Source organism: Callospermophilus lateralis, chromosome 3 (assembly GCF_048772815.1).
Source record: "Callospermophilus lateralis isolate mCalLat2 chromosome 3, mCalLat2.hap1, whole genome shotgun sequence".
Lineage (NCBI taxonomy): Eukaryota > Metazoa > Chordata > Mammalia > Rodentia > Sciuridae > Callospermophilus > Callospermophilus lateralis.
Window position 1 is genome coordinate 7585222 of NC_135307.1, and position 21259 is coordinate 7606480.

The 21259-nt window shown below is 45.8% G+C and overlaps 1 protein-coding gene across 3 annotated transcripts in view; it reads right to left on the minus strand.

Moving 5' to 3' along the window:
- Positions 1-21259, minus strand: part of Cyp46a1 (cytochrome P450 family 46 subfamily A member 1) — a 39114-nt gene that overhangs the window by 12152 nt on the left and 5703 nt on the right. For all 3 annotated transcript variants that reach the window (XM_077109115.1, XM_077109116.1, XM_077109117.1), the window contains exons 2-6: positions 20774-20854; positions 20094-20175; positions 12493-12566; positions 12024-12110; positions 567-705 (exon numbers count right to left, since the gene is read on the minus strand). In XM_077109115.1, coding sequence (XP_076965230.1) covers positions 567-705; positions 12024-12110; positions 12493-12566; positions 20094-20175; positions 20774-20854 — 463 coding nt within the window. The remainder of the gene's footprint in view (positions 1-566; positions 706-12023; positions 12111-12492; positions 12567-20093; positions 20176-20773; positions 20855-21259) is intronic.

Genomic DNA, 21259 nt, shown 5'->3' on the forward strand with positions numbered 1-21259 from the left:
GAGGGGTTCTGGGTACCAGGTCATCCACTCCTCATGGTGACAAGTGACAATTCCATGGGCAGTTGTGGGGTTGAGAGCACAGGGTAACTACTTGATAGACTTGGCTCCCTCCTTGATGGGACGTTTTGGCCCCGGGTGAGGCCTTCCCTGGGTGTCCTGCCCAGCCTCAGTGAATTGCTGGAACTAATATTGGTGTTGATTCCACTTGCTGCCTCGCATGACCAGTCGCCTGTCAAAGGGCCGGGCTGGGTCACTGCTGAGTCTGTGTGGCCATCAGCCGGCCACAGGCCCTGGGGGTGCAGAGAGGTGGGTCAGGAGGCAGGCAGCCTCTGCCACCAACCAGCCCAGTTCAGCCGGGAGGCCCCACACCTCTTGGGTCCCGTCTGGAGATCGCGAGAGCAGTCCCAGCCTCACAGTAGGCTGCTCTGGACATCCAAGGAGTCACAAATATGAAACTCCATGAGAAGGGGAGACCCACACTTGGGGGCGGGCAGCAGCAGGAAGAGGGAGAGAAAGAGACCTCACCCATGTCCCCCCCAGCCCCCTGGTCTGGCATCACTCGTTACCTTGGCTAAGATGTCCATGGTAGCATAGGTCAGCATGTCCTGCATGGACACTGGGGTCTGTCCATCTGCCTTGGCTTCTAGAATCTCCACCAGCTGCTCGGCCTTCTCGTTGAATGTCTCCATCAAGCTGACCAAGGAGCTGGGGAAACACGTTAGAATCAACGGCCACCAGCCCCACCCAGGAACTGCCCTGCGCCCCTCTCTGCAGGGAGGACACTGCAGATGCCGTGAGTGGCCTCCCACCCTCTGGCCTCTCCTCAAGGCCTGGATCGCAGGGTGGGGTCACGGTAAGGGAGCTGAGCCTTGGGGTTTCACACCCCCCACCCACCCCTTAGGATGGACACTGTCGCTTTGCCCTTGTCTTAGCGGTTTCCTGGGGTCTCTGTCTGCCACTGTGGCCTTCAACTCTGACTTCAAAGGGACAAAACAGCATTGAACCTTTGGGACCTCCTTGAGTCCATGTCACAGTCACCCTGGTCCCCTCCTACCCCCCTCTACAGTGTCCTCTCTCCTTACCTGGCTTGTCCCCAGGCCACCATCCTCAGTCTTTGTTGTCCCATCTCACTCCTGTCCTTGAGCAATCTCAGTGCCCAAGCCTAAGTGGAAATGAGTCCCTAGATGCCATCTGCAGCTCAGAGCTCCCAGCCTCAAGTGCTCCCCGCTGAGAGTTTTACCAAGAGTGAGCTTTTATAATTGGTTTTAATATTAATCTGATAGGTATAGGTATTCTTTGTCCTATTCTTAATCTTGAATTTTCTGTGAAATATTGAAATTATTCCAAATAAAAGTTCTAAAACACTAAAAGGAGAAAATGAGAGGAGGGAAACACAACAGAGTGACTTTTACTGAGGAAAGAGAATGGGCTCGTTCTCAGACTCGGCTCCTGCTCAGGACAGGCCTCTGCTGCCCGGCCCCGCCCTTGCCCTGCAGTGCACCTGCCAGGCTGCTCCGGGAAGCGCCACTGGATCTGGTCCCAGTAAGTGGGACGCTGAAGCCCCTGCTTCCCCAGGGGAGCCTAACTTCCCCGCTCAGGAGGCAGGGTCTGCCTGGGGCTGGCTTCCACCCACCACCCTGCCCTCCTGTTACAATGGCTTCTAGTGCCTCGGCCGCCTTGGGGCTGAGGTGCAGGCATCTCCTCGGCCGGAATCTTCTTCCATTCCTCTCCTCATGACCTTCACCATCTCAAGTCCACCTGGCTCTAGATGGACAGGGTCTCCTGAGCCCCAGCCAGCCCAGCGGAAAGCTCACGGTGAGTCAAGGGCGAGAGACAGGCAGTCAGCCTGGGTAATGGATGAACGGGTTGGAAAGATGGGGCTGATCATCAAAGAGAAGGAGATGGAAGGCTGATACCTCCAGAGCACATTCCCCTCTTAAACAGTGGCCAGCTCTAGGGCATTAGTCCTCAACACAGGGAGTTGATAATGAGCAGCCCCACGGGGCTCCCCACCCCGACACCAGCTCTGGGTCCCGGCTTCTCTCCAGGGAAGTCCAGCTCTGTCTCCTAAATACACAGGGCCCTCCGTTACAATGGCCCTCTGGTGCCATTGCCCTCTGTGCTGGCCTTGGCATTTCCGGGGTGTTGAATCCTCAACATGGAGGAATGAGGATCGATCCTGACTTTCAAGCCTGATATCAGATTGGGGGTTGGCAGGGGTCATCACCAAGGTAAGCGCCTCGCACCTGGCAGCCTTCTGAGGTGCACTTTCTGTCTCTCTCCTTTCTGGGGGGCAATAATAGGCACTTGTTGGCTAATTAAACATGGTAACTGCAATCCACCCTTCTACAAGACTCAGACGTGAGGGTTCACAGTCTTGGTGGCTCCTAATCACCTGTCCCGTGGGTCAGGCATGTTGGGTTCTGCCAAAGCTGTTTCTTACTGTCCCATCCAGCCTCGGAGTGAGTCTAGTGTCAGTAGACAGCGTCCCTTAGTCCTGGTTTGCCTTTGGAGACCAACAAAGGGGTGAGACAACTATGAGATTCTGGCTGGGGCCACTCCCCAGTGACCCTCAAAGTTCTCCCCCAACCCCCTCTCTGGACAACCCAGTGGGTGTCCTATGTGACTGGTTGATTAGGTGGTGCAGAGTGAGAACCTCAGGGACCTACACCTCCAGAGAGGGAGCTGCACTCCCCACAGGCTCCTCCCGAGCACGCTTCCCCTCACTGACTGGACTCCAGCCGCTGAGAGAGGGGCACTGAACGCGGAGTGGCTCATAAGGAAGAGCCTGGGTCCCCTTTGTTCACCTATTAAGCCCTTAAAACCCTGTAGGACTTCTCCCCAGTGATGTCTCTGTGCTCTGCTAGTTTCTTTGGCTGCAAAAAGGGAGGCGTTTTTCAATTCACTTCTTCCATAAACTCCTCAGAGAAAAGGGTGTTAACCTTCTAACAACCACTGTTCTCCTTACCCTCTGAGATTCCTTTTGCCTGCAGAGCAGAGGACTGTACCCCACTGTAGGTCATGTTTTTATCCTCTGGGTCATCATATTTGGAAGTTTAATAGTGGCAGGAGGTAGATCATTCATGGCTGCTAAGTGTGGGTCCTCCAGGGTCTCTGGCGTGCAATAAAACAGAGACCCTCACATCCTCACCAGCGAGGCACCGAAAAATCCAACAGATCCAGGGAGAGAGAGGCGGGTTTGCTGACTGTCAGAAACTCATTTAGGGAGATGTCCCTAATGAAATGGACAATTTCTCTGGCGCAGGGACTGAGTTCTGTTTTCTCACACTTAGATGGAGCTTCATGCTCAACAGTTCTGTCAGGTTCACCCCTAGACTGCACACTGAAAACCTGGGATAAGTTTGGCTCACAGACATGCAAGAAAAAGTGCCTCATTTTCTTCTGCCACTAAGGCCTGGGAGATGACCTAATCACAGTGGGAAAATGGAGATGTCTTATAATTTTCTGCATCCAAACCTGGCCTGACTACCAATTGGGGAAATGGAAAAGAGTCTCCAAAGGAAACATAAACTATAGCACCACACCTTCAGAGACTAATTTTACAAAAGGAAAAAAAAAAATACTAAAGTGCCCTATGCATGAGGTTTTGCCTCTCTTCTCCTCAGCTTTCCAACTATTTTGATCTCCCCAAGGCTTGCAGAGGTCTTATCCAAAACCAGTTTGAGACCAAAGGGGACAAAGGTGTCACTTTTAAATTCAAGGCACTGTAGTACCTAAATGGCAATCTTATCTGCTCTTGTACTCTACCACCTGCTTTCTTAACAGGTTCCTCCCTAAACACTATAGCACAGGGAGAAAAATGGAATCATCTCATACATACAAGTCTTATTTACCTTAAAAATCTTTACTTGAGGATTTCAGCACTCTCATTCTCTAAACATCTGGACCAATTCTAATCTGACCCAAAAGTGCACTCTTACCTGATAAAGATGTTCTACATGCTCCTTTACTAGAATAATTATGGCTGCATCATTTTTTTTTTAGAACTCCTGCAAATTTCTATATTTTTGAGATCATGATTTTATTGTGAATTCACATTTGATCCTGCATGCCTAAATTGATATATTTTTCTGATCAGTTTTATTTTATCTAGCTATAGAGATTTTTACACTCTTTATTCAGAGGCCAATTTTTCAAGAGTTAGCTTTCAAATACAGGGGAAATTTTTCCTTTCACAAAATCCTAAGAAGAACATAGACATGGTGACATTGTGAATAAATCCAATAGCCATTGAGGACAAGTTGCCACTTAAATCTTTGATTTCAGTGTCCACCATGTCTGTCAGACTTTGCATCTATCATTTCCAACAGTATAGGATTGCCCTATATTCAAGTCATAATGCAAAGGTCTGATAAGCTCTATTTTAATTTCTAGTAGGTTATATCTAATAGAGGCTTTAATAGACATCTGTAGCATTGTCTCCCACCTGTGGAGATGTACCTACAAAAGGCTACAAGATCTTTGTTTTCTGTCTGTTCTATGAATGTGTGCACATTGTATTGTTGTGTCTACTTATGTGCTTTTGTCCATATATCAAGTACATGTTATTGAAATTGGCATATAGATAAATGAGCACTCATAATTTAAAATTTAAATGACAAATAGATTCAAATACATTTTAGTTCATGTGATTTAAAAAAAGGAAGTTCAGGGCTGGGGATGTGGCTCAAGCGGTAGTGCACTCGCCTGGCATGTGTGCGGCCCGGGTTCGATCCTCAGCACCACAAACAAAGATGTTGTGTCTGCTGAAAACTAAAAAATAAATATTAAAAAATTTTAAAAAAAAGAAGTTCAATTTAAATTCATGAACCCATGAGAGTAAAAATGACTTTAAAATTACTGGCTCACAAGTTTTTCTAGGTGATCAGACAATTAATAGGGTGTTGGTTTCTATAAAATATCTAGAATGCAATATTCATTGTTTCTAGGATTTTTCTTCAACAGGGAAGAGACGGCTAATACTTTTAACTACACTTGTATGATATCTTGGTTTCACAGCTAAAAATGAGTAAATTAGATTTAACATCAATGGGATTAATCTTCATAAATGATCTCATATATACCAGAGGAGACATTAGATTAATTTGCAAAGTTAAAATGCTAAAACATTGGACTGGGGCTATGGCTCAGTGATAGAGTGCTTGCGTGGCATGTGTAAGGCACTGGGTTCAAGTCTCAGCACCACATAAAATAAATAAAGAATGGTATCATGTTAATCTACAATTAATTTTTTTTTAAAAAATGCTAAAACATCAACTGCTAAATATAAAATCAAATATTCTTGACTTCTTAAATTCCATAATATATTTAAACATTAATCATTTCTGTGTCTTCACTAAAAACAAGGTTATTAAGAGTTAAGATTCGGGCCAAGTTATAGCTCAGTGGTAGAGTGCTTGCCTTGCATGTATGAGGCCCTGGATTCAATCCTCAGCACCACATAAAAATAAAGAAATAAAAACAAAGATATTATGTCCATCTACAACTAAAATAAAAAAGAGAGTTAAGATTCTATCAGCCAGGCATGGGGATAGTGGCTTGGAGTTGAGAGAAGAGGATTACAAATTGAAAGCCAGCCTCAGCAATAGCAAGGTGCTAAGCAACTCAGTGAGACCCTGTTTCTAAATAAAATACAAAATAGGGCTGGGGGTGTGGATCAGTGGTCGAGTACCCCTGAGTTCCATCCATGATACCCCCCAAAAAAAGAGATTATATCAGGTATAATTTTATATACAAAGGTTTCAGTTAGGTTTCATTTAAAATATTATAAAAACAGAGTATTTCATCTTATTAAAATGGAGTAATTTGTAAATTTTTAAAAGGGTCAATAACTAGGAAAGAAATATAAGAAAATTCTAGGTATGGAAATATATTTTAATATTAAAAGTAAAAGAAAAATAAATATTTTTGAATGAGAAATTCTTTTATGTGGTAAAATAAAAAGTTGTAGAATGTCTAAGTAAGTTGCACAAAATTTGTGGAGGGTAAATCTCAAAAAGTTTGTGTAACTAAGTTGGCTATAATTAGCACAATCAGTTAAAGTTTTCAAGATTATTTCCTAAGATCAAATATTAATGTGCTGATATAAACCAAAGTTTAATCTTCTATGTGGTGAAGTAACAAGAATTTTTTAACACATTAATCTGCTTTTATACTACAAGATAACTTCTTGTGTCTGATAAGTTTTGTTATTTAGAGAAAATAGTCTTAAAGGAATTTGGGTTTGTACATCTCTGGTTAAACAACAACTATTATTTTAGATTATTACACTATACTACAGATTCTAATTTTTTCTTTAAAAACTACACTTGGTTAATATAAAAACACCAGTGTAGTTGTGGCATTATTATTGGCTTCTTTGTATACCAAATGTATCATGCCTTCCAAGTATACAAACCTTTAAAATATACAGTTTAGAAGAACATTTTCAAGCTGGTGTACCTTGAATTTTAGTTTTGGGATTATAAAAATTATATTTCTTGCCGAGCATAGTGGCACACACCTGTAATCCCAGCAGCTCAGGAGGCTGAGACCAGAGGATCATGAGTTCAAAACCAGCCTCAGCAATGGCAAGATACTAAGCAACTCAGTGAGACCCTGTCTCTAAATAAAATTCAAAATAGGGCTGGGGGTGGGGCTCAGTGGTTGAGTGCTCCTAAATTCAATTCCTAGTACCAAAAAAAAAAAAAAAAGTTTCTTGGTTCATAACTATTATACAAACTAAATATGTTCTTATTCTTGTCAATTTCACTTTGTATTTTCCCTGTAAACTTTATAACGATTGTCTGTTAATGCCTTACACAGGCACAACTTCTAATATAACAACCTGAGTTAATTTGAGATAATAGGCCATCATCTATAGGACTGACAAGATGTAGGGCTAACTTCCAGTACTAATACTGACCAGTTAAATGGAAGGAGTAAATAAGTGTAAAGTTATAGTCATTAAAGATAAAACCCAGTTCTCATACTTTAAGTGTGATCAAACTGGCCTGCTAGATATTAAAAAATTATATTTTGGAAACCAAAACTTGGAGATTAAAGTTGAGGAAATAAAAGTGCCAAGAAAGAAAACAACCAATATTTGGCTCTTGCTCTCGGAAGTCAGCTTGAACCTAAGGACTGAGGGGACTTCTTTCTCTAAGGGCTTTGCAACTCTGGGTCACATGATCTCCCAATCAAGGAGATTCATGAGACCCTGGAGACCAGAAAGCCAACTAGGGTGCATGCTGCAAAGAAGAAGGTCATTGGAGAGGAAAACATCCCTGATCAGCTTGAATCTAAGGACTGAGGGGACTTCCAAGGGAAGCCACATGTGGTCAACAAGACCCTGACCCATCCTGGCAGATGGCACTAGAGTTGCTAAGAGGCTGCTCTCAAATTCCCAATAGTGACCTCCTGAGGAAACTCAGCTGACCCTTAACAATAGATAGGAGCAAGGCCAAATTGACCAGCTTGGTCTTACACATCTAGAAAAATAAGTTATTACCAAATGAGCCATACCTGGGCATTTCAGAGAAAAGAAATAGTTCTCTGAATGCAACCTAAGTTGTACACTGTTACAGCCCCACCAAGAGTATGTAAGGCTGTAGACTAGGAGAATAGGAAAGAAGGATTCTTAGGCGAGAGTGCCTGAGAAGAGACTATCAGAGTCAGAAGCTTTTTAAAGTCAATTTAAAACCCACAAATTATAGGATTGGGGCCATAGTGCAGTGGTAGAGCACTTGCCTAGCATGTGCGAGGCACTGGGTTTGATTCTCAGCACCTCATATAAATAAATAAAGGTCCATTGACAAGTAAAAAAGGTTTTTAAAAACCCAAAAATCTTCCTAACCTCCCACATAAGCAGGCTTTATCTGTGTCTGCTAGTTTGATTATCTAGCCCTAAGTGGCATAAATAAAGCAATCTCTACTAAACACAGGTTATGCCAATAGAAAGGTACTTTACAAAATTTAGATGACTTTAGATATCTTAGCTACATCTTATGGGGGCATCTGACATTATAAAAACTAAGGGTGTGTTTGTATTCCTGATAACGCTGACAGATAACTAATATCCTGAAGATTTGCACTCCCAAGTAGAGGCCAAGTCCTCACTGGCTTTGCCATGGGATCAACTTCTTAGCTCTTAAACCTCCTGGTGAAGAAAATGTGCTGGTCTCTCTTACCCAATCATCATATTCACTTATTTTACGTTAATCTCATCCAGAACCCATGTCTTCTTGTTCCTCTCATAGAAGCACCCACCTCCCAGATGACTTTACAACCTGTTCTTTTTGAACCAGACTTTTACCATGGACCTTTCAACTGACCCCAAATAGTCCTAAAAGGGAAACCCAAACTGCTTGCTCCATGTCGCTCCCTCCCGGCCTGAAGAAGCCAGAGTGGTCATCACCCATTTCTCCTTACAGCAGTAAGCGTTCCTTTGATGGGAGGGGGGATGCGACAAGGGCAGAAGACCGGCAGACAGCATGGAGAATGGATGACTGGGTTGGAAAGATAGGGGCTGATCACCAACAAAAAGGAAATGGAAGGCTAACACCTCAGAGCACGTCCCTGCTCTCAACTGTTACCCACCCCTCCAGGAATAGCTCCTCCCAACAGGAGGAGTGGCCAGTGAGCATCCCCAGGGGGCTCTTTTCCTGCCTTTTGGTCACATAGGCCAGATAGGAAGTAGGGGAGGAAAGGAAACCTGAGATCTATAAAGGGGCAAGGCACACACCCCTCCCAGAGACACCAGCGCTGGTCCTGCCTTCTTTACAGGGAAGTCCAGCTCTGCCTCCAAGGAAGTCCAGCTTTTCTCTGGTGTTAAATCGTCAACACCGGGGGAATGAGGACCCGATCCTGATTTTCCAGACCTGCGTCAACAGCACCCTGGAGCTTCTCTTCATAATGCTCACACTGTTTGCAAGTACACATTCATTTGCAAGATAATTTGTACTCCTCTTTTGAAAAAAAAAAAGTCCATTTCAGTTGACTTTTGAGCTATTGTACCAATGCTGAATCCCTTGCAGCTACTGTAGAGAGAGAAGGTCCCCCTGGAGGGCTGGTTGTCCTCGCCCCCTTGACTTTCATAGAAAGGATTAGGACCAGGATCTCCCTGCCAAAGTAAAATCTAGAAAAGCAGAAACTGGCAACATACCCTCACACCCTCAGTACCAACACGCACTGGTTTCTACATCATGACCATGTGGACATCGTCTGCTCAGAGCCACGTCCACCTCCTGTCCTCATGAGGGCAGGGACCACACCACCCTGGCTCTTGGTACAATGACCTTTGTGGAGTGGAAGCCTCCCAGCCCGTGCCACCATACTTGCTTCTGGGGAAGTGAAGCTGCCAGCTGACCCCCCGTCACGCTCTTGCACCCACAGGCCCACCTGGAGGGCACAGGAATCAGGAATGGGGCGCCCTCTGCTCCTCGTTCCTAGGACAGAAGCACTCACTGACATGAGGGGGGCATGAACCAGCCTCAGAGGGGGCCTCCCAGCTGGGCATCAAAGAAGGGCAGGCATGCCCCTGAGGGCACCCTGAGACAGAGGGGAGGACAGGAGCAAGGGCAGAGATGCCAGAGAGGTCAGTGTGTCTAGGAAGCTGGGGCAAGCAGAGGCCAAGGCCCCAAGGGTTCAGGGGCAGACTGAGGGTGGGTGGGGTCTGCCCTTGGTCTTCTGGTGATAGGGAGCCACTGAGCCTCAGAGTTGGGGAACCGCATGGCACACCTGAGTCCTGGCACCACCTCTTCTCCTTGGAGAGAAGCACAGATATATCTTGATGTAAAAAACTTTGCATGGGGCTGGGGATGTGGCTCAAGCAGTAGCGCACTCACCTGGCATGGGCAGGGCGCTGGGTTCGATCCTCAGCACCACATACAAATAAAATAAAGATATTGTGTCCACCGAAAACTAAAAAATAAACATTAAAAAATTCTCTCTCTCTCTCTAAAAAAAAAAAAAAAAAATTTGCATGAAGAAGATGCTCACTAAATATTGGCTAACCACACAGATCAGTGACTAAGTATTGTCAACTGTCTTGCTGTCCTATTTGTCCAACATTTTAAAAAACAAATTATGAAGGCATAAAACAGCTAGACTTTTCTGTGATCATATCTTTCTTTTCATTTTAAAATACTTCCATCTTACAATAATAAAATCTTTAGCTGGCATTTAAAAAACAAATCTCTCCAGGGCAGTGAGGAATTGCATCAGAGAAGGAAGAGCTGGGGTGTGGCTCAGCAGCAGAGCACTCACCTAGCACATGTGAGGCCCTGGGTTCGATCCTCAGCAACACATAAAAATAAGTAAATAAAACAAAGGTATCATGTCCAACTATAACTAAAAATTATATTTAAAAAAGAGAGAAGGAAGAGAGGAGAAGGGAGGGCATCGAGGAGGCCACAGTGGGGTCTAGGAGAGGCGGCTTCCAGCCCCCAAGGTTACGAATCCCAGAGTGAATTCACAGAGGGGAACTGGAGGACTTCACCTTCACCACAGAGCCAGGTTCACGTGGTGATCAGCACCAAGATGGTCACATCAGCCTCCTGATGCCAGCCTGGAGAGGGACACAGCATGTACCCGAGCTAACCACACAGATCAGCGACAGACCCAAGCTGGAGGGCTAGCTGCAAAACTGGCCTGCAGTGTGGAAAGGCAGGAGGTCAAGACGAGACCCAGAAGGGCCCCAGAATGCAGAGGCTAAGGGTCAAGGCTAGGAAATACAAGGAATGCACCTGAACTGGGCCTCAGTCGAGGCCAAACAGCCGGGTTGTCACGGACGATGGAATCTGAGTGAGGGTGGGGTGTGAGAGGATGGGTGTAGATTAATACAGATTTTCTTGGTTTTAATAATCTAAGTGTAGACACAGTCATTGTCCTTAGAAAGGTCCATGTAACTATTTAATGGCATTCAGTGCATGTCTCTGACTTACCCTCAAATAGTGTGATGTGTGCACTGCATAAAAATACAGAAACATATATACACATCCAAGAAGGAGTGATCTATACGTTTTATACAGACATATGTAGATAGAGAAGAAATTGTAAGGCAAATAATGATTTTTTAACAATAGACAAGTGAATCTTGGTAAAAAAAAAAAAAAAAAATCCAGAAGTCCCATATACTATTAGGGTAATTCTTCTATAAATTTGAAATTATGTCAAGAAAAAGATTGTCTTCCTCAAAATGTTAAACATAGAGTTCCCGGATTATCCAGAGATTCCACTGGGTATGAAATATGTGTCGACACAGTGACTACAGAAAGGTCCACAGCACTGTTATTCATAACAGCAAAAGGCAGAAATAACCCAACGTCCCCACCTGAAGAACGAATAAGCAGCACAAGATACATATGCAACGGAATATTAGTCAGCAACAAGAAGGAATGAAGCACTGATGTCAACAGGCACCAGGGAGTGAGCTGTGGAAACAGTGACAGAAGCCGGGCAGGAAGAAGCACGTGTCTGTGACTCCTTTTGGATGCAATGTCTGGAATGTGAAGACCCACGAAGTAAAAAAGGAGGCAATGGGTGGGGTATTGGGGAGAAATGGGGAGTGACTGCTTGGGGTGATGGAACTGTTCTAACTGCAGTGGCAACGGCTGCCTGAGTCTATGAGGGTGGTGAAACCACAGTTAGACATGCGAAGTAGGCGAGTGGTACGGAATATGAATCTTCTTGAAAACAGAAAATATCACCCAAAAATAAGTGAATAAAAGCTAAAATGAATGAAAGGAGCAGTCCAAACGAGGAGTGAAGAGGTCTGGGTGAGTTCCTGGAGAAGGGGGACCTGCCTCTGGCTGCATGGTCATTCTGCCCTTGACCTTCCCAAGTCCCTCGGGCACCTTTCTCTGCCCCACACCCAGTCACCAGTCTGGCTCTCTTGCGACTGTGAGCACCCTCCTTGTCCTCTCTCCCTTCAGCAGGGTGAGGCCCGTGGGTGGAGACTCCCTTCCCGAGGACCGTTGTGCTGTGACCGCCCTGAGCCCATTGCCATCGCCAGCTGCACTCACCTCCGGCTGAAGGCCAGGTCCATGACTCTCCGCTGCTTGTGCCAACGCTCATAGTCACATTCGGACACCAAGCCCTGGCCAAATAGTCTGTGGGAGACAGAAACTTGATGCAAGACCAGGGTGTGTGGGCAGTAACCGTGTGGTGTGCGTGGGTCACCTGTGGGGCCGTGAGAAGGTCCTGGGACACACCGTGAGTGCACCAATTGTGCCACAATAAAAATGTGTAGCGCTCAGGTACTAGGCATGACCTGTCACCCCACAAGTGCCACAATATCACACATCTATTAGAAATAAGACACAGGGGATTGTGTGTCCCAACCTTCACAACCCCACACTCCCAGGAAAGAGCCAATGACAAGAGCAAGGACACCATGCACAGACATCCCCTGTGCCTGCCTGCCAGTGCCACCTCAGCCCTGGGGAGTCCCTGTGCTCCCAGCGGAGGCCTTCCCGCCCCTCAGCTCCTTACCTCTCACCAAACACAGTCTGGATGGCGCGGTACATCTTGGAGTCCTTGTTGTACTTGGTTGACATCAGGAACTTCTAAACATCCCCAAAAAAACAACATAAGCTGAGGTACCCATGAGAGGCTGCAAAGGGCCCTCCTGAAACATGCCCAGACCTTGGCATCGGCTGAGCGCCAGCCCGGGCGAGAAGCTCCACACACAGCGTCTCTCAGAAGCCCTCATCCATTCACTGAGGAGGGCAGTCTTGAGGCCACAGCAACGCCTGGGGACGGGGGATGAGGGAAAGGGGGTCCAGGGGGGCTGAGCGATCTTCCATCCCAGCTGTGGGGTTCCTCACTCCAATGCCACACTCAGGACCCCACGCTACCCCCCTTCCCGAGCAGCCCAACGGAAGGCGCAGGCTGCTCTGACCCCAGGGTAGGAAGGGGAGAGGCCTGGGGGGCTTCAGGACACAGGAGAGACACTAGCACAGATTCAGACTTGCAGCCCCAAGCAGCCCCAGAGGCCAAGGAAAACCTCCTGGAGGCACAGCCAGCTTGTCCCCAGGAGCTGGCTGGTAGCCATGGCAACATTAGCCAACAGCTGGGCGGCAGCACAGGCCAGTGGTGAGCAGCGTGGGCCCGGATCTGCCAGTCTGAACTGGGATCTGGGCCCGCCCCCCACCACATCCCTGCACGAATACTGTGGACTCCATGACCCTGGCTGGGTTACTCATGTCCCCTGCCCCTCAGCGTGCCTGTCTTATAAGATGGGCTAAGAGTGCCTGCCTGCTGGGGCTGCTGCGCAGGGAACTGGGTGTGCAGGCGGGGTGCTCAGCACGCGCCAGGTGTGCACCAGCACCCTGCGGCTCACCCTCAGACACAGGTCGTGGAGCTGAGGGTTAGAACTGGCCACGGTCACACTCATGGAGGACACGGGACTTGAACTCAGGCAAGTTGCTGCAGGGCAGGTGAGAAAGGCTGGCATGTGGCTGAGGGCAGTGGGGGCCAGGCACATTCCACAGAGGGGTGTGGAGTGGGGAGGGGTGTGAACGCCACAGAGCCTGGACCCCGAGAGCTGCCCTCTCTGATGCCAGGCTTTGCCCTGTGGGCACCAGGAGGCAGTCAGGCTGCTTCTCTACTGGAAATCAACCCAGGGCTGCTACCTTCTGTAATTCTAGCTCCTGGGGTGGAATGTTGATTTTTTTAGCTGAAAGAAAACCCCAGAGATGACTGACTTCACATAAAGAGCCATATCCCAGGAACACTGAGCCCACCCCAAACACTGTCATTGATAAGATGAGCTCTGTCATCAACCCCTCTGTCACCAGGAGGAAGACACCAATAAAAGCCCACCTTCTGTCCCTGCTCAGAGGCCCCTGAGCACCTGAGGTCCACAGCCAATCCGAATCTGAACCAGTCCCTGCTGCCAGGGCAGGACAGCTTCAGCATGGGCTCCAATCAACGTCCCCACTGCCTGGCGTCTCCCAGGGCCTGCTGTCCTCGGGCTAGGGACCCTGTGGTTGCCTGCTGAGCAGAGCTCTGGGCCGGGGCATGCTCAGGAAGGTACGAGCTCTTTTTGCCTCTTTTCTGATGCACACCAGCCCAGGAGGCAGTAAGGGTTCCAGACCTGCCTCCTGCCAGATCAGAAAACAGGGCAGAAATGTGTGACACGTCTGTTTTCCAACACCATTTTGAGACAAGCAGGACAGGACTGTGAACCAAAGGAGGGAGGAAAAAAAGATGTAGGCCTTAAGACCTGGTGTTTACCCAGCTTTCACCTGGAGGCAATTCCAGGACAATGACACACTAAAAGAAGAGACCTAAATACAGTCCATCAGCCTTGCCAAGTTGCACACAGAGCTCAGAGTCCAGGAAGGCCAAGGGAAGCTGGAATTTATAGGACAAAGAACCAAGAGGAGCAATGGCCAAACGAGCTCCATGCATGGGGTCACCAGAGTGTTTGATGACCACCAGTACATCTGTTGCGGTCTCCATGAAGCTGGGCCAAAGCAGATTCTGAGAAGAGGAGGATTATCACACAATTACAGGCTGGGCAATTCCCAGAGCTTAAACAGAGCCAAGAATCACTCAAGTACCCACCAGCCAGAGTAGACACGTTTCCAACACGAAGACTTCATTAAAGGCCCTAGGAGAGTCACTGTTTAGCAATAGGAATAACCTGGCCCTGGAGTAAAAGTCAACTCTGTAGCCATCAATCAATACCTTAACGCAAGCTGAGAAAGGATCAAATTGATCTGCAAGTTACTTTACCATCTGTCTGAATGAAGTCCAACAATTTTTAAAGGAAGAAAGCAAAAACATAGATTTTTTTAAAAACAGAGTCTTCTTCTGTTGACCAGGTGGGTCTTGAACTCCTGGGTTCAAGTGATTCTCCTGCCTCTTGAGTAGGTGGAACTATAGGTAAATGCCACCATGCTTGGCTCTTAAAACAAAATTTAATGCTCAACAATGAAAAATCCATAGTGTAACAAGGGTGATGACTACGCCACTGCGTTTTACACCATCTTATCCAGTATTAGCTTTACTTTGCCCCGGTGAAGTTGTTCTTTGTCATTCCCTTCCTACCAACTCTGGTCTCCAAATACTGGTGAGCAGAATGGAACTTTGTAACAACATTGGCCAGTCGTCAATTAAAAAAAAAAAAAATAGAAAAGTCAAAAAAGAGGAAAGTCTGGCTTATACCCAGGCCTAGATATAATAAATGTGATAGAATGGTCCAGCAAAATTTTAAACACCAGTTAAAATATTATAAATATATTCTAATTGCCTAAAAAATTAGAAAAAACTTGGAGGATTTAAATACCACTACACACCAACATATTCAAAGAATCCACATATCCAAGAAGTTCAAAAAGAATCCCAAATAGAATTGATACAAAGGAGCTGGGCACAGGGGCACACACCTGTAATCCCAATAAACTCTGGAGCCCTGAAGCAGGAGGATCATGAGTTCAAGGCCAGCCTAGGCAACTTAGCAAGATCATGTCTCAAATCAAATCGAGTAAGGGCTTGAAAGGTAGCAGCCCTGGGTTGATTCACAGCCTGACTGCCTCCTGGTGCCCACAGGGCAAAGCTCGGCATCTGAGAGTACCTCCTCGGTGTACTTGCCTAGCATGCATGAAGCCCTGGGTTCAATTCTTAGTACCACGAATAAACAAACACAAAGAAAAGGACCCAAAGGCAGATCATAATTCAGTTGCTAAAGTGATAAAGAGAAAGTCATAAAAACAAATAGGCAGAGATGAAGTGGCAACTTGAAGATAGATTGATATAAGTTAAAGATGATATTATCAATCCTAGGATGACCACTGAGAGAGAACACGAAAAAGCCAATAGCAGAGATAAAACAGAATACTAAACTGTACCTGATCCAAAGAAGGCAGAAAAGGAGGAAGGGGAGACAAACAACAGACGGACACACAGAAAACAAACAGGAACACGAGGGACTCAAGCCTAACTGTAAAAATAATTACATTAAACATAAATGCCCTCAAGTGCTCCATTTAAAGGTAGAGACTGTCATACCGTATACAACCGCAAGAACTCAACTACGAGCTACCTATGAGACACCCACTTTAAATCCAGAACCCCAAGGGTTAATAGTAAAGAGACGCCAGGCGACAACAAGCAGAAGAAAGCTGAAGTGGCTGTATTGAAACGGAGAAGAGGCACTCCAGGCAAAGAGCACTCCCAAGGGTAAAAACAGACATTTCCAAGAATAAAGGGGTCAATTAAAAAAAAAAAATTAGGAAAGTCTAGCCTATACCCAGGCCTAGACACAGTAAATGTGATAGAATGGTCCAGCAGAACTTAAACACCAGTTGCAATATTATAAATATATTCAAAGAGGTCAGTCCTTCATGGAGACATCATCCTACTGAATGCATACATACTGGATAATAGAACACCAAAATACATGGAGTAAAACAGGTAGGACTGAAAGTTGAGACAAACTCATGACTTTGATTGGAGGGTCCAAGACCCCCACACCCAGTAATTGTCAGAACAGTTAGAAAGAACTTGGAGGATTTAAATACCACTACACACCAAGTTGATCTAATTAACGTTGGTAAGACACTATTCAGCAATTATGAAATATGCATTCTTTTTAAGTATTTGTAAATGTTTATCAAAATGGACCATATGCCAGGCCCTAAAACAAATTTCAATGAATTTAAAAGAATTGAAATCACAATGAGTATTTTCTTTTTTTTTTAGACAGAGAGAGAGAGAGAGAGACAGAGAGAGAGAGAGGTTTATTTATTTATTTATTTTTTAGTTCTCTGCGGACACAACATATTTTTTTGTATGTGGTGCTGAGGATCGAACCCGGGCCGCACGCATGCCAGGTGAGCGCACTACCGCTTGAGCCACATCCCTAGCCCACAATGAGTATTTTCTCTGATCTTAAAAAACTAAATGAGAAATCAATAACAGAATAATATCTTGAATATCCAGTAATATCTAGAAATGGAATAACACACATCTAAATAATCCATGGTTCAAAGAAGAAAGCACAAGAGAAGGTTAGAAAATATTTTGAATTGAATTAAAATGAAAATATGACCTACTAAATTTGTATTAAGACAGTTCCCTTTAAGTATTTATTTTATAGGCTTTTTTTTTCCCCTAATACTTTTATTTTGTTGATTTAGGTTTTTTTTTTTTTTAATGTGGTACTTGGGATCAAACCCAGTGCCTCATACCCTACCAACGAGCCACAACCCCAGCCCTTAAGTGTTTCTTTTGAAAAAACAAACAAACAAATGATTGAAATCAATGATATAAACTCTCATCTTGAAAATTAGAACAAGAACAAATTTAACCAAAATTAGTAGTGGAAGAAAATGATAAAAACCTGAAATCAGTAAATAAGAAAATGGAAAAACAATAGAGAAAGTTGTTAAAGCCAAAATGGTTCTTTGAGCCACTCATTCATTTGCCTTGTAGACCGATCAAGAAGTAAAAGAAAACCCAAATGACTCTTCTCAGGAATGAAGGAGGGGACATCACTACAGATCCTACAGACATTAATAAGATGAGTAATGTCATGAATGCCTTTGTACCAATTATTCTGACAACTTAAATGAAATGGACAATTCCATGAAAGAATGAATTACCAAACTCAAGAAAAAAAAAAAAATCAGAATGACCAAATGTCAATTAAATAAACTGAGAAGGAAATCCTGACACCTACTACAATATGGGTAGAACTAGGGGATGTTATGAAAGCAAAATAAACCAGTCTCAAAAGAACCAAAATTCTATGAGTCCACCTAATGAGGTGCTGCAGTTAGTCAAATTGATAGAGGCAGTAAGTGTAGTGCTGGTTGCCAGGAGCTGGGGTAAAGGAAAATGGAGATTTATTGTTTAATGAGTACAGAGCCTCAGTTTGGGAAGATGAAGAAGTTCTGGAGTTGGGTGAGGGTAAAGAATGCACAACAATGTGAAGGTACTTAGTGTCCCTGAGCTGTACACTTAATTAAAACTGTAAATTTAGCAAGGTATGGTGGTGTGTAATTGCAACCCCAGCTACTAGGGAGGCTAAGGCAGAAGGATTGCAAAGTCAAGGTCAGTCTGGGCAACTGAGGGAGACCCTGTTTCAAAATAAAAATTTAAAAAGGCCTGGGGATGTGGTTTAGTGGTTGGACATGTTTGCCTAACATGGGCAAGGCCCTGTTATATTTTATTTTATAATACTTTAAAATTTAAAATATTTTTAAGTACATGACTTTTAAAACATATGAAATATTTATTTATTTATTTTATGTACCAGGAATTGAACACATAGGTATTTAACCACTGAGCTGCATCCCCAGACCATTTTTGTATTTAATTTAGAGACCGGGTCTCACAGAGTTACTTAGGGCCTCAATAAATTGCTGAGGCTGGCTCTGAACTAGTAATCTCCTGCCTCACCCTCTGGAGCCGCTGGGATTACAGGTGTTCACCACCATGCCTAGCGAAATGTTTAATTTCTCAAAATACAAACAAAACTTCCCTTAAAGCCAAGTCTAGATCCACATGGCTCCACTGGTGAATTCTATAGAACATTAAATAAAATAGTAATACCATTCTTATGCAAATTCTTTAAAAAAAAAACAGAGGAGGGATTACCACTTCCTGACCTGCCTTGAGTCTGGTATTAACCTGATACCAATACCTGACAAAGGCACTACAAGAAAGCAAATACAAGGACAAAAAACCTGAATCTAGAAAAATAAGCCTTAACAGATCATGATCAGGAATGCAAGGTTTGTTTAATACTTGAGTATCAGTTGCCACACTCACATAACGCACCTTACTAATATACACCTGCAAGTATCGTGAAAGTCTCTATGCATGTTCTTGGTCGCATACTTTAAAAACTCTTAAACTATGTCTGTGAAATTGAGCTTTTTTGAAAATAATCTTTGACCTTCAGTTAGTAACACCATGGTTGTTCAGCCTGTCTCCTGAAGTGTGCCCAAAGTTGTATTTTAGGGTTGGGGTATTGCTCAGGGGTAGAGCATTTACCCAACACATTTGAGGCCTTGGCTTCAATCCCCAGCACCACAAAAACAAAACAAAGCAAACCCCACTAACACCACATGTTGTATTTTGCCCTTCACCGCGGCCACACTGTGTCACAGCAGTATCTCTGAACGTCCACTCTGAAAAATAACAGTGCCGGGCTGGGGATGTGGCTCAAGTGGTAGCGCGCTCGCCTGGCATGCGTGCGGCCCGGGTTCGATCCTCAGCACCACATACAAAACAAAGATGTTGTGTCCGCCGATAACTAAAAAATAAATATTAAAAATTCTCTCTCTCTCTCCCCCTCTCTCACTCTCTCTTTAAAAAAAAAAATAAATAACAGTGCCAACACTAACTGAGCAAATGGCGTGTGCCTGGCATGGGCCCCATGGTTCCAGTCCACTGTTCTAAGAGAGGCAACATCCCTGTTTTATAGATGAGGAACCAGGCCCAGAATGAAGTCACTTGTCCTAGGTCCCACAGCCAGCCAGCCATAGTGCCCAGATTTGAGCCTGGTTTGGCCAACTCCAAAGCAGATGATGGGTATTCATTCTTTATTCCTACATGGTACAGACTAATGCCTTCTGTCTCGGTTTCCTCATCTCTAAAATGGGGACTAATAAGAGCCCCCACCCCGTGAAGATGAAATGGGTCAACAGTGATGGAGTACCTAGAAAAGTACCTGGCACACAGTAAGTACTGCTTGAGTATCTTAGAAGCTTCGTGTTAGGCAAATCCACCCATATTTGCTTCTCATCAGAGAGCTTCAAGGTAGGGTTAAAATTGCTGCCTCTTTAGATGAAGAACTGAGGCCAAGAAAGGCAAATTCACTACATTGTAACCAGATGGATCAAATTCCCAGCCCAAACAGGAACAGCAGAGTCCCCTCCCTCTCTGTGTGCCCATGGCAGTGCTTGGAGGTGGCCCCAGTGGTGGCCTCTTTCTAAGAGCCCCCCCTTCTGGATCCTTGGGAGAACAGCCCGAATGCATGTGGCTCTGGAGCGGTCCTCCAAGTCCCTGGGACCAGGTTTCACTCCCCCAACCCAGGGAAAGGGAGGGAGCTGCCCTGGAAACCACACCTTCCCTACCTTGACTGACTCAGGGCTTGTGACGATGACCGAGGTTTTGTGGAAGACGTTGACACGCACAACAGGTCCGTACTTCTTAGCCCTGGAAATCAAAGTGACCAGAAGGAGGCTGTCAACCATCAGAGATGTGCCCCTCAGCCCAGCCTCAGCCCAAGGGGTGCCCTACTGCCAGGGGAAACAGAAGCATCCCGTCCCAGAAGGCGCTCAGCACAGGGCAGGAGAAGAACCCCGTGCTGGGGGTCCGGAGGCCTGGGGGTGAGGCTCTGCTCTTGCCCAACCATGGCTGAGTCACCTCCCTCCCTGGGCCTCAATTTCCATGCCCATGAGATAGGATTGCAAGACCCTCATTCAATTGCCTGGGAAGGTCCTTCTGGGAACCATATCTTCATGACAACTTTTCTTTGGAAGCCCTTTGAAGAGTGTTAAGTCCCAGCCCAAACAATGACAGTCTTGTCCCCTCCCACACACCCAGTGTATAGATAAGGAAACTCAGGCTCAAAGAGCTTCTGAAGGCTGGTCTAAGGTCCCCCCTTTGATGACTAGCACAAGGTGGCTCCACCCAGCCTCATTCAGCGGTGGCCTGGGCCAGGGGAGGGTGGGGCTGGGAGTTGTGTGACTAAGTGGGATGACTTCCCTCTGAGGACCTGGAGTAAGGCAACAAGTGACAAGTTTGAACCCACCAATCCAAAAACACATCTTGGAGCACACGGCCACAAACCTCGTCCTTTTTCCAAAAGTAGGGGAGGTGTCCTAGAAGGAAACTGGAAGAAGAGGAAGCATTAGGCTCAGCAGCAGCACCACTGAAGGCTGCCCCTCCCCCACAGGGAGGCCTGAGTGCGAGGAGGCCTTGGGGCTGGCTCAGGACCACCAGGCAGTGACGCAGAAAGGACGCAACCCAGGTCCCACCAGCGCCGAAGGCTTCCTTGGAGAGGAGGCATTGTCCCTGGCCAGAGCTCCAGAGCTGGCACATAGCAAGGGCTCAGGAGCATGATGTGTCTCTCCTTCTGATATCCGTGGCGAGCACCGTGCTAAGCCTCACCCCACCTGGGCACTCTGTCTCCTGGGTAATCTAGGTATCACGAACCGTGTCATTTGTAGGACAGATAGGTAGGGACCTGCCCACAACTGCACTGCTGGTCCCAGGGTGCTCCAAACGCCTCACCAAA